At 34.6% G+C, this 14,300-nt stretch overlaps 1 protein-coding gene across 2 annotated transcripts; it reads left to right on the top strand.

Moving 5' to 3' along the window:
• The first annotated feature begins 3,924 nt into the window (after positions 1 to 3,924).
• Positions 3,925 to 14,067, top strand: LOC145631818 (TNF receptor-associated factor homolog 1a-like). Of its 2 annotated transcripts, none has more exons than XM_081684003.1 (13): positions 3,925 to 4,062; positions 4,520 to 4,746; positions 6,206 to 6,317; positions 6,873 to 6,961; positions 7,074 to 7,142; positions 7,231 to 7,360; positions 8,558 to 8,716; positions 9,186 to 9,534; positions 10,242 to 10,354; positions 10,440 to 10,587; positions 11,340 to 11,809; positions 11,882 to 12,086; positions 12,492 to 14,067. In XM_081684003.1, exons 2-13 carry the CDS (start codon positions 4,566 to 4,568, stop codon positions 13,911 to 13,913), a joined length of 3,447 nt encoding a protein of 1,148 aa, XP_081540129.1. In that variant the 5' UTR covers positions 3,925 to 4,062; positions 4,520 to 4,565; the 3' UTR covers positions 13,914 to 14,067. The 2 variants fall into 2 exon arrangements, with proteins under 2 accessions (XP_081540129.1, XP_081540128.1); XM_081684002.1 differs by having other exon boundaries at positions 12,489 to 14,067.
• The last annotated feature ends 233 nt before the right edge of the window (positions 14,068 to 14,300 follow it).

Here is a 14,300-nt window from a genome sequence, read left to right as displayed (position 1 = left end):
TCACATGACCATTTAATAATTAAGTTATTTATAAATTAAAAAAATTAAAACCACCACCCAACTAGCTAGGGATGGCAATGGGGCGGGTCGGATGCGAATGATGGTACCTCCATACTCATACCCGCCTAAAAATCTTATACCCATCCCCGCCCCCACCACCCGTGCGCGGGTACAATATCCACATCCATACCCGCCCCACCGGGTACAAGATATGATCCATCCCCGCCCCATCACCCACTTGGATATTCATACCCACCTCATACCCGCCCCAAAATCGTCCCAAACCCTTTGCCATGATGCTCTATTGTATCACATTTATGACGATTATATCAAATTAGGTTAAGAAAACTGGGACTTTCACTATTCAAGCTTATTAGGTCTTAGGGGGTATCAAGTTTCATAAATTCTCAACTCTTCAAAAAAAAATATGGTGCGGGTATAAGGTGGGTACGGGGCGGGGCGGGTCTATTTTAAAATCCATACCCGCCCCATTACCCATGGCGGGTACACATTTTATACCCATCCCTGCCCCATCACCCGCCAAACTAACCTCCCTCCATCCCCGCACCACTTGGGCGAGGATGGGGCGGGTCTCCTATTTAATCCGACTCACTGCCATCCCTACACCCAACCACCCGTTCCCTTTCCTCCTCCCCTAGCAGCACCACCAAACCTCCATCTGTAATCCCCACGGCTACTAGTCCTTACCTGACCACCATACCCCCACCCGACTCCCTGACCGCCCAGCCACCCCGAAACCCCCAAAAATCGACCACCCCAAAATCCCTTTCCCCCTCATCCCCGCCGGCGACTACCACCATCATCTCTCCTCGCTTTCTCCTTTGCTCAAGTCTTCTTCTTTATTTCTTCTCCTTCCACAACTCTTCTAGCACTTTTATTTCCATCCTTTTTTTCTTCTTCTTCTTCACACCAAATTTCAATTAAATTCTTTCTCTCTCTTTTCAATTTACCTCGATCACCCACTAGAAATCTCCTCATCAATTTACAATCCTTAAACAAGGAGGTAGGTCGCCGTCGGGGATAAGGGGGAAAACGAGGGTCGGCCAGCGATGGAGGTAGGTCGCTGAGGGTGGGTGATCTAGGCGGCGGGTCCACTGAAGAGGGGTGGTTGGTGGTTTGGAAGGTGATGGTTTTTTTTTCAATAAATTAAATTTAATTATTAAATAATTAGGTGGGTTAGAGGGTAGTTAGAAGAAATGGGAGGAAATTAGATTAAGTATTAGAGGGTAATTAAGTAAACAAGTTTCCTGCTATTAAAAAAAAAGGAAACAAGTTTCCACTTGCAAAAATAATAAGTGTGGTGGTTTTTTTTTTTAACCAAAAAACTTTTATAAGGTTTTTCACAAAATGGTGCTTTTAAAAGGTTTTTTCTGACAAATTTTTCTTATTTTTATAAAAGTATAAATTACAATTTTTTTAAACTATAAATCATCATATATTATAAAGGTGAAATGTATGAATAATGTAAAAGTCAAAGACTTGCACGCAAATGAAAAAAAAAAAAAAAGGAATGAGTTGCATCCTTAAAAAAGAAAAACTAAAATTAAACAAAAGTTCATGTTATGTTTATGTTTTTGCATAATTTTCACAATTTGATATGAAGTATAAATAAATGTAAAAGCGCTACTTTCTTACATTTACATTAATAATTATAAAAATTCCAAATGTAACAAATAAACTAAAAACAAAGGGATTGTATTATAAGATTTATAGCATATATGAAGTATTATTGTATTAGATATGATGTAAGGTTTTATATGTTTACTATAATATAGTTACGTGATATAATCCTTTAAACATTCTAGTTTCCCCTAACATTAGCTCTTATGCAGTGGGACAGTGACTATTGAAACTTGAAATAAAATTGCACTAAATGTTTAAAGGATTATATCACGTAACTAACATTCTAGTTTCCCCTAACATTAGCTCTTATTCAATGGAAATGGAATACTCTATATAATACTTTAACGTATCTTTATATGCTTCAAAATGTAATGTGAAATTTTGTTAAATTAGTTTGATTTTAATTTTACAAATATTTAACTTTAATTTACATTAAAAACTATCAAAATTCCAAATGTTTCAATTTAACTACAAAAATTATAAGATTTATAACATATGAAGTATTCGAATTAGATAGATCTTACGTGAGTTTTTATATATATTATTTAATAATAATATTTTTTAAAGGTAAGATGAAAGATCATACTGACTTACACCTCTCACTGGTTTAGCCAGGCACCTCGTATGTCAACGCTTGAGAGTACAGGGGGTAAGACAATTTCCGTCCTACTCCCAAACATTTTATTTAAAATAAATACATGATATACTTCTCTAAATAATGTAGTTTCCCTTAATATTATCTCGAGAGATTTAAATGGGATACTCCATATAATACTTCAACGTTTTCTTTATGCTTTAAAATGTAATATGTGATTTTGTTAAATTAGTTTTAATTTATAAATATTTAACTTCTATAATGATAGTGACATTTTAATTGTGAGACATATTACTTATAATTTTGCATTTAAAATGCACAAAAATATGAGACAAATAAATCATAAATAGAAAAATGGAGGAATCAAGAAGGGAAGTTGTTCACTAGGCTCATCAACTAGTAAAGGGACTATATTGTGGAAAGTAAAGATTCATTTGTTTTTGACAAGAATCATATGATTTTAGAATAACAATAATTACATACTTGTTAGAATTAGAATCTTAAGGTTGATACTTGTAAGTTTTTTATAACAAACTTTCTTTCTCCAGTGAAATTTTATTTAGCATGCAAGTAAATTAACAAAACTAAAAATGTGCAATTAGGAATACCATGTTAGGGCAAAAAATAAATAAAGCTTATAGAAAGACCAAAGTATATAAATATCTCAAAAAAAAAAGCCCTAAATATATAAATATTTGTATGGAAAGGAAATTACGAAAATACTCACATTAAGTATCTTACTAACCAGCCGTAACGTACTTGGTAAAGACTAGAATAGACCCGGTCTACAATAACTTATTGTAGACCCAACCTTCTAGTATACCATACGAATGTGACTATATGATACGGAATGTGATTATATTACTACAAAAGTGATTATATCATCCGAAAAACTGTTAAGTAAATGTAACACTCAAAAAATGAATTTATCATTATAAAAAGTATCAAATAGTAAATTATATCATTCAAAAGATGATTTTTAAATTTTATCATCCTAAAGATAATTATATAATCTCATTAGATGGTTTAATATGATATTATATAATTCAAAATATGACTCACAAAAAGATAATTATATCGTCATAAAAAGTGATTATATCATCCAGAATGTGATTATATTATTTGAAAGTGTCAAATTTTGGGTCTACAATAATTTATTGTAGACCGGGTCCATACAAGACTAATTGAACATACTTTATATTCTCTTTTATCTGAAAGTAAAATATTAATAGGTAGTGAATCACAAATTTAATTACGAGGACATTTAGTCATTATCTAAATGCCCAAATGCTACTATAGTATTACGTGTACTTTATTATATGATTAAAAAAGAAAATTAAAAAACAAATAACTCAAACTCCTAAAAGATGAGTAACTAGTGAATAGATCATACACTGTCACTTAGACATCTATGTCACTTACCTCATATTAGAGAATTATTAATCATCAATTTATAAGATATACAATACAGTATTAATTTAATGAGGTTTCAAAAAAAAAAAAAAAAATTGAAAACCTTACCATAATTTCATTATTTAAGCCATTTTTTTTTAATAAAGCACCTCCATTACATTTTACCCTAGAAATATTTAGTCATTAACACAAATCAAGCCAATTAAAAAAAAAAAAAAAAAAAAAGAAAAACACATAAAATAAGTTCTCGGGTTTGAGCAGCAGCTGCACCTTCGACCTCAAATCCCAAAATTCTCTCTCTTACATATTTTCTCCTTTCTATCTTTCTCTCTCCCCCCTTTGAAATAAAATTCCCTAAAAATTTGTCCAATTAAACTTTTTCTTGCTTCTTTCCGTCTGAAACGTTTCAGGTTCGTCTTATTCAATCGATCTATTATTACACTAACACTTTTCTTGTCCGATTTCTATTACTTTGTCTGTCTAATTATCTATTTTACCCCCAATTTTATTCATTCTTTTCTGGAGATTTTTCATTTTTTTTAGTTCAACTTCTAGTTAGGGTTTTTGAGTATTTGGGATTAGGATCCTCTTTAATTTCTTACTCGATTCTGATTTTCTTTGCTTCTCTACTCAATTCATTTTTGGTTGACGCAACTGTTAGGTTTAATTTGGTTAGGGTTTTTGCCTTCCAATTTTTTTTAATTTTTTTTATTGATTTTTTTGATGTTATTGATTGATTGTATAACTATACTTGCTGCTGAATTTGTTGATTACTTTACTATTTTTGTTTTCATTTTGTGCTCTATCTTTCAGTGTACATGCAGATGTTTTCGTTGTTGTTATGATATTGTAATTGTTTTGTTACAGTGGGAGGAGCTTATAGGGTGTAGTTGGCGGAGTTTTCGGTTTATTTATGCCTGCAACTATGACCGAGGAATCTGCTTGTGGAAGGTCGTTGGAGAGATTATCGAGTGCGCAACGCTGCCATTCAAGTGATGCATTGGTTGAATGTCGGTCTTCCGATCAGGTTGAGAATGGCACCCCTTCGACTTCACCTCCGTATTGGGATATTGATGGCAGTGATGATGATGGAGGTAATTTTGGTTCATTTTACTCCACCTCTGCTTATTACTGCTGTTTTAAGTTTTATCGTCACTGCTTAAGAAAGTTAATAAGGAATCAATGAATGCGCTTTACATGGTTTTCGCAAAGGATGCCAAAGATACTGAAATTTCCTGCTGATAATTTGCTCGATGGAGTAGCGCAAAAGGGAATGATTGGCCTAAGATACTCTTAAAGAAAGTGCTCTCTTATGGCCTTTGAAATATAAATGTTACTCAACTACCACTTCTAAGTATATCGTCAAGCATATGGGAGCAATAGTCTTTCATGTGTCGTTATATGTAATGTTGTTTTATCAAAGGAACATTTTTAAGATTTGACCACGGAAAGCTGAAAATTTGTATTTCTATATGGTGACATTCAACTTTGAGTACCTAAGATTAGCGGAAACTCTCAAAAGGTAGGATATCCCTTTTTTTGAAGCTGGAAACTTGAAGAAATTTTTGGAATACCTATTCCCTAGCTATAAGCTAGTTTTCCCTTCCTATGGATCTTCAAAGTCACTAACAACCTTGTAAATACAAATACCAAACTTCAGCTGTCGATAAGTGTTTGAGCCTCATAAGTTTCTCATGTCTCGTAACTGATTATAAACTTTAAAAGAACTCGAATTTTGATATTTTATCAAGAAATCGGGGTCCTGAATGTATGGTAAATTGCAACCACGGTGTAATATGGAGACATTTTAAAAAGTATTTCATCCGTTTTATTATGGTTATAACACACCAGCTTGGCAATCATTTTAAGAAATATTAGATTAAGTGAATGGACAACTTAATTTTAATAATTTTAACATCAATAAGAAAAAGTGATAAGTTGCTATGGTTTAAATTTCTCATATTGATTCATTCATTTACCTCTCTAATTCCCTTCCTCATATAGTGTGCCAAGATGGTGTGTTGCAACAATAGAGAAGCGGAGGAAGTATTAAATTTGTTTAGTGGTTTGATAATATGTTTTGATTATAAAACACTCACTGGGAAGTTTTTGACTTTTATGGATCCAAGCTGTAATGGATCACATAATATAGCTGTGGAAACTGTTTTGTAGTGTGCACACAACTTTTGGTTTATCCATCAGTTTAAACTGGTTAGGGTTCTGTCTGCTTGTATATGAACTACTTTGTATCCTGCATAGCTGGATCATTGGTAGTTCTTGCAAGTGGTCAGTGTTTCCATTACTGGTTTCTCTTTAATGTGTTATTCCTACTGAGCATTTGTTCTTTTGGAATTGTATGCTTACTTCTTGCTCATGATATTTATTTCTCTCTTTATCAACTCCTCTCTGAGTTGGCGTGGTCTTGTGTTGATGTGGTCTTCCTTTTGACGTATGAACTGGCATGTTCTTTCTATTGGCACATGTATTGGCAAGGTCATCCTTGTGCTTTACCCCAGTTTAGATGACTTGAGATCCTTGTTTGATTTCTTTCAGGGCCAAAACCTGTTGATCTGTATGGTAAGTACACATGGAAGATTGATAGTTTTTCGACAATCAACAAGAGAGAGCTTCGAAGTAATGCTTTTGAAGTTGGTGGCTACAAGTGGTTAGTTACTTAAGCCGTATTGCCTTGCTATAATTGTTACCTTTTTTTTTCCTTCTCCCTTATTGTCATATTTCTTGTATGCTCTGTGAAGGTCAAGGTTTGTCTATTATATTAATTTTATTTATTGTGACATATTACCTCTAACTTCTTTTGATGCTTTCCCCCATCATTCTCTGTTATACTATTTGTGTGCTGTACCATGTAATAATCCTTTCCAATGTCTCTGTGTTTATCCCTGTGCATCCTTGTGTCAATTCATGTTTTGATTTCTTAGTAGCATTTAATTTGCATGTGCCTTCATGAATTATGGAATACACAGTCCATATAAACTCCATACTAATGTGATTGCTGAAGATATTTGTTTGTACTTTGCACTCTACAAGCCTATATGAAGTTTCGCTTGGTTAAAGAAGTTTTGATCGTGGCCATGTATATTGATGTTCATTTTCTTAACGTTAACTGTATTTTAGGTTAATGAAATAATAGTTGTTAGCATTTGGGGCTGCATTCAGTGATTTTAATTTTCTGTCATAATGTTACTTCTGCTTTTGGCAGGTACATTTTGATCTACCCCCAGGGCTGTGATGTGTGTAATCACCTTTCTTTGTTTCTTTGTGTAGCAAACCATGATAAGCTTCTTCCAGGTTTGTTTCATTTGTCCAGTTACATTATTCATGTCCTTGACTTCCCCACCACCTCTACTATATTGATTTCAAAGCTCTGTTCACCTAACTGTTTCTCATTTTTGGTGAGCAGGATGGAGCCATTTTGCTCAATTCACTATTGCTGTGGTGAATAAAGACCCAAAAAAATCAAAATATTCTGGTCAGTAATTGAAATTGTGTCTTGGTCTTTGGACGTGTTTTTGAATGGTTTCTCTGATGTTAATACGATATGCACAAAAATACTGCAGACACATTACACCGTTTTTGGAAAAAAGAGCATGATTGGGGGTGGAAGAAATTTATGGAGCTATCTAAAGTGTCAGATGGTTTTGTGGAAGAAGATGCGCTTGTTATTAAGGCTCAAGTTCAAGTTATCAGGTAGTTTTCTTAATAAATATCCCTAATTTTTTTTAGAGATATAAGTCTTTTGTATTAAGATAAGACTGTATTTTCTTCTGAAAAGCTTTAATGTTTGTTGATTGTATACAACTATTTAAGCCAGTCATGGGTTCATAGCATCATAACTATTGTAATTTGTCTGCTTGTTCAGAATTCATCCTATAAAAGCAACAGGTTATGATTTATGTAACCTACTTATATCATGGGTTTGCTTACTAGATTGAATTTTAGAGAAATGTTTCTCAGCCTGATGTCCATTACCAAGGGATGGCTATATCAAATGGATATCCGCTAACTCGCTCCACCTGCTTTAAATAAATGGCATAAAACCCGAATTAAATGGATGATAAGCGGGTAATAAATGAAGTGGTTGATGGATCGGATCGGATGTGGATGATTCTTTACTTCACCCGCTAACCATCTACCCACCTGTTTAACATATATTATTTATTTTTATTTATATTTATTATTATTATTATTATTATTATTATTATTATTATTATTATTATTATTATTATTATTATTATTATTATTATTATTATTATTATTATTATTATTATTATTATTATTATTATTATTATTATTATTATTATTATTATTATTATTATTATTATTATTATTATTATTATTATTATTATTATTATTATTATTATTATTATTATTATTATTATTATTATTATTATTATTATTATTATTATTATTATTATTATTATTATTATTATTATTATTATTATTATTATTATTATTATTATTATTATTATTATTATTATTATTATTATTATTATTATTATTATTATTATTATGTCTAGCCCATTGCCATCTCTAATTACCATATTGAAGTATTATTTGACAGTCCTGTTTTACTTTGACATCAAACTTGCTGTTTAGTGGTCTGTTTTGTACAACTAATCAAGCTGGAACTGTCAAAACACGTGCCCAGGGTGTGTAATTTAGAATTGACTTATGGAAATCTGCTGGGTTGACAATGTGATTGACTTTGATGTCAAGTCCTTTTATTCAGTGCATGGAATTATGTTTCTTCAAAGTTGTTTAACTTGATTTTGACCAGTTTCCCATAGATAACCAGCAGTAATTTATGATTTTATACTTGTATGCCAAGCAGCTGTGTACCGTTGTAGGAAGTTATCGTATTGCTGATTTGTCTTTTGCTTGTAGGGAGAAAGCAGATCGGCCATTTCGTTGTCTTGATTGTAATTATAGAAGAGAACTTGTTCGGGTGTACTTGACCAATGTTGAGCAAATATGTCGGCGTTTTGTTGAAGAGAGAAGAGGGAAGCTGGGAAAGTTGATAGAGGACAAAGCTAGGTGGTCAAGGTAGTGTTTCTATATCTATGAACTCAATCTTTGTCATTGCCAACTGCATTGTGAAATGGCTATGTTGACATGATATTTATCCCTCTGTTGTTAAACAGTCAGTTCATGGTAGATCTTAGTCTAAAATGGCTCTTTTCTGTTACTATATTCTTGTACTGATGAAATAAAAAGTTGATGTACATTGTTGTTCCCACATGTTAATATTTTTCTGTAACCATAAATCATAAAATTTAGTCAAAGCATAGCATGTGAGTATTGCGTAAGTCACGTGCTGCAATTTTAGTGGATTGGAGGAAGTATATGTATATCTGAAGTAATAATTGCATTCCAAAATTTTTAATTGGATTTCCCCTCTCTTGTGAATTGTGTATTATATGTGTATATATGTTATCCTTTTTTACAAAAATGTGAATGAATATCTTTTCTATTAATTGCTATGCAAATTTTAATCGGTTTTTTGTTCTTGCAGCTTTTGTGCATTTTGGCTAGGAATGGATCAAAATACTAGGCGTCGCATGTCGAGGGAAAAGAAGGAGATGATATTAAAAGTTGTTGTGAAACATTTTTTCATAGAGAAAGAAGTCACATCTACTTTAGTTATGGACTCATTGTACAGTGGGCTAAAAGCTCTTGAAGGTCAAAGCAAGGGCAAAAAAGGAAAGGGAAAATTGATAGAGGGTGAGGATACACCTGCTCCAATTGTTAGAGTAGAAAAGGATGTTTTCATTTTGGTAGATGATGTCCTATTACTTCTTGAGAGGGCTGCCATGGAGCCGTTGCCTCCGAAAGATGACAAGGGTCCTCAGAACCGTACAAAGGTGAGTTGTATTTAAGATTTGTTTCTTTCTCCGTGTTTTCAGGGTCAGCATATTTGTGTACCTGGTCATTATGTTTGGCGTCCACTGTAGCTTTCATATAAATTTGTTGAACTAAAATTGTGGCTTGTTCTTCCTATATTATTTGGTTTTAGAAGCACCCACCATTGGATTCTTGTGGATGTTACTTTTCATTTTCCATTTCAGGTCCTATTCACGCATGGAGTCATTACAGTTTTTGTTTAAGAAAAATATTTGTGTTGCCTTATATATATATAGTATTTGGTTGTGTTTTATTTTTTATTTTTGAAATTATTTTAATATTTGAAGTATCATCACTACAAGAGTACAAGTATTTTGTTGTTTCAATGATACGTTTCGACTGCTGCAATTTAGTAATGTTGCTGATAGTTTGGTGATTTTTGCTGTGGCCTTCTTTGAGCACTACTAGCTGTGTTATGTTTATTGCAATATGGTACCAGCTCATAATACTTGAATAGTATTGAGCATTAAACAAGTACTGGTTTTTATTTATTTATTTTTATTTTATCATTTGTGGATCTTAATAAAATTTATTGCTTTGGAGGATGGAGATATTTTCTATCCCTTGGCCCCTTGTATTTACTTGTTCGTTTCCCTTCATTTTAGTGAGAATCCATATCTGTGTAATAGTTGTTTGAATAAATTGACACATCTAGTGGTTTGCATAGGATGGAGGTAGTGGAGAGGATTCCAATAAGGACTCAATCGAGCGTGATGAAAGACGTTTGACGGAATTAGGCCGAAGGACAGTGGAAATTTTTGTACTCGCACATATTTTCAGGTCATAAAATCTTTTTAAAGCTGCTCTTCATACTAAATGTTTTTTTTGTGGCATAACTGTTTCTAATACAGTCTTTACATTACAGCAACAAAATTGAAGTGGCCTACCAGGAGGCTGTTGCACTAAAGAGACAAGAAGAGCTCATCCGTGAAGAGGAGGCTGCAGGGCTAGCCGAGAGTGAGAAAGCAAAGCGAGGTGCTGGTGAGAAAGACAAAAAGTCTAAGAAAAAACAGGTTGCTATTTTTTGTGACGTTCAGAATCTGATGCTCAAAGTAATTTAGCAACAAAAGTGCATAATTGTCTAAGGGGACTGTTTGTTTTCTTGAAAACCAGTATCTGGCTGGATATGAATTATGATGAAGAAAAAGGGAACTGCTTGTAATAGTGGTTCTATTTGCATTAGTGCTAAGAAAGTTTTATTACTGTCAAGGTCAAGTGATATGGGATAACTTCTTCATTTGCATCAGTGCTAACTTGCAAAGAACTAAAATATCATGTAGATAACTTACTGTCCATTCTTTAAGGTTGAACATTGTCTGTTTATTTTAATACTGAGTAATTTTTTTTTTTATTATATTTTTATTTATTTATTTTAAAATTATACTCTCTCTGTCCAGGAAAAATATTCTGCTAGGCTTTAGCACACTAATTAAGGAACTTAGAAGGGTTTGGGTTGAGCATGTGATAGAAAGAGAATTGGTGGAGGGGTCCACTTTACATGGGTTGATTAAGAAAATTTTCCATTTAAGTAACAGTAAGATAATTTGTGGACATCCTCAAATGGAATATGGGATGATTATTTGTTTTACATATATATATATATATATATATATATATATATATATATATATGTATATATATATTGGATGTGGACTTGAAATGTTTGGCGATACAAAAATGTTTTATACTTTATGTAGACATATGTTTAAACAATTGCCAAGTTGGACTAGGGTTCTAATTGTTGTGTTTTATTTTTGAACAAAAGGCCAAACAGAAGAGAAATAATCGCAAAGGAAAGGACAAATTGAAGGATGATAAACCTGTTGTCACAGCACAAGCGAAACTTCTGCTTGAAAATTTGACTGCTGCAGGGAAAGGCCTGGTAGAGCCCGAAACTGTGGCTGACAAGAATGACACACTTGACTATGTGTCTGATGTGTCTGATTCTGTGGAATGTGCTGTGGACATGCTACGGCTTGATTCAGAAGATAGAGATGCAAGTCCTGTTAACTGGGACACAGACACATCAGAGATTCACCCTCCTGCAGAAGCCAGTGGTAGTGAAGTAAGCAGTATATCAACGGTGCAAAATGGAGTAGCAGATAAGAGGAGCTCATCTATAATGGATGATAGTTCCTCCACTTGCTCTACTGATTCTGCTCCTTCCATTGTATTAAATGGATCATACAGATCAAATTCCTTTACAAATTATAATAGCCAGAAATCACCATCAAGGTAAATATCTGGCCACTACCTATCTTAGAGCAGTTGTGATCCATTTTTTGACCATGAGATTTTGTTTTGTAGAGGAAAGATCCATCAAGGAAAGGGATCATCTGAGGAATTTAGTGGTGGAAATGATGTAGATATTTGGCCATCTGAACCAACTGAAGCTGTTTTCTGTAATGATGCTTCACCCAGTCGCAAAGCAGTTGAATTTAATGAGTCTGAGGGTGCTGTCACTTCCTTGCAAGATAGGACAAAGTGGCCAGAGCTGAATTCAGTAAAAAAGGTGAGTATTGTATTGTTATATTCTTGCTGTTTAATCTGATTTATCTCGCCATTTTTTTCTTTCTATGATCCATTTGCTTATTACTTGACATTTTTGGATGAGACTGTTATGCCGTGGTTGTTTTGAATGACGTTTGTTTTCCTGGTTGATGTCGAGACTGTTATTGCATTCAGAAGAGTTTGGCAATATGGTAATTGGTATTGTAATTCTCAGAATTTCACTAAAGAAACTCGGCTTGTGTCGTTTTGTGATTGGGTTTCTATGCATTATCTTGTAGGATGTCTTCATTTCTGTATTACTTGTGGTTCTTCCAGACACCATACTTTACATAAGTTGCGAACTTGAATCTTTTATTTAACTAAGTATCATGGCTATTGCCCCAAAATGGTTTGTTTGGTTTAGCAGGAAGATGATGTTGTGTTGCCGCAGAGAAAGCCAAGTAAGAAGGACAATAAGGAGCATAAAGATCATATTGATACAGTACTCTCCCAGGAAAGAGTGGCAGTGGCACCACAGTCATCAAATTGCCCTCCCAGAAATACAACTCCTGCACCGGCAGTTAAGCCAAATTCTAGCTTGAAAATTGGTCCTCATACTGATGTGGTTACATCTGTGAAAACATCCTCAAATGGGCATCAACAAACTGATAGGGCAACTTTGATGACATCATACTATACAGCATCTGCGTCAAAACCCGATTCGACAAAGGCTACCATTCTTAAACCGGTGGAGAAGCTTACTGGACAGCAAGTTGCAGGATTGTCAAGGCCATCAAGTGCTCCTCTTATCCCTGGGACCCTACCAGCTGCCCCAGTTGTTTCCATGGTGCAAGCAGCTGCTTCAAGCGCTCCATTGTTGTCCCGTTCAAGTAGTGCTGCTGGACGCCTGGGTCCAGACCCTTCCCCAGCAGCAGCCCATCCCTACGTTCCACAGTCCTATAGGAACGCCATTATGGGTAACTCATTTAGTGCAAGCTCTGGTGGTTTCACGCATCCATCCCAGCTAGCAAGTTCAGGGGTGAACACATCAACTGCATTTTCTCACCAGCATTCCTTATTATCCAACCCTGTATATCTCTCTCAGGCTTCTGAAAGGATGGAACCTAATGGTGTCAGTTCAAGCATGTCTTTTACTGCTAAACATCAGGATGAGGCTCTTGGTCAGCAATGGATGGGGAGCCCCCAGAGAGATATTAGCAGAAGATTGATGTATGATTCTCAATCAATGCTTAATGATACACCAAATTTCGATTTATATCGACCCATGAACAGTGTACCCCATGAATTCTTCCCCTCGGAATTGCCAGCTGGTACTTCCGGTCGTTTGGTCCAGACTGCATTGGCTGATGAATTTCCCCACCTTGACATCATCAATGATCTTCTTGATGATGAGCAGGTTATTGGCAGGACTTCACATGGGAACACAGGTTTCCAGGGTCTTGGCAATGGTCCCACCCTTTTCAATCGGCAGTTGAGTTACTCTACTGATATGAGCCTATTGAGCGAAGCAGGATCTCTGGGCAGCTCTTGTAGGTTTGATAGATCTAGGAGTTACCCTGATGATGGCTTCCAGCAGGATTATGGTGCAGGCAGTCCTTATGATTCAGTCAGAGAGTTCATCCCTCAAGGTAATCCTATGCCTTATATAAATGGTCAGGTTGATAGTTTAGTGCCAAACCAGTGGCAATTGGTGGGTCCTGATCTATCGTTGCTAAGCATGAGGAATTCAGGGGTGGATGGCTACTCTTATAATATTCCAGAGTACTCAAATATGACATGTGGCGTAAATAATAATTACGCTATGTTCAGGCCTTCCAATGGACATTAAAGGGCCATTTTAGATAACATTTGTAATAAGTAATGAAGGGAATTTGGTCTTGGAATCGGGTGGTTGTAATCCTGAGAAACAACATTCTGTAAAGAGTGATGCTGGCTTATTTGCTTTCAGTTTTTAGTTGATACACATGAGGCTTTTGTTCTTTTGTTTCTGGGCATTCTTTGCGACGCAACCTGATCTTCTGTCGGTATGGCTTTTGCTTGTGAGCATGTCATGTGTCTATTAGAACTTTCAAAACATCACATTTCTCTATTTACATCCCCAGAATTTCGATAATATATAAGCTGAGTTGCGAGCTTATTAGTCAGGTTAAAAGCTGTAGGGAGGTGTTCATTAAGATTTTAATAGACACATGACACGCTTGTGACCAACACTTAA

This window comes from Chenopodium album, chromosome 5 (assembly GCF_948465745.1).
Source record: "Chenopodium album chromosome 5, dcCheAlbu1.1, whole genome shotgun sequence".
In the NCBI taxonomy this organism is placed as follows: Eukaryota; Viridiplantae; Streptophyta; class Magnoliopsida; order Caryophyllales; family Amaranthaceae; genus Chenopodium; species Chenopodium album.
The sequence above is the reverse complement of the archived record's forward strand: the minus strand, read 5'-3'. Positions and strand labels throughout refer to the sequence as shown.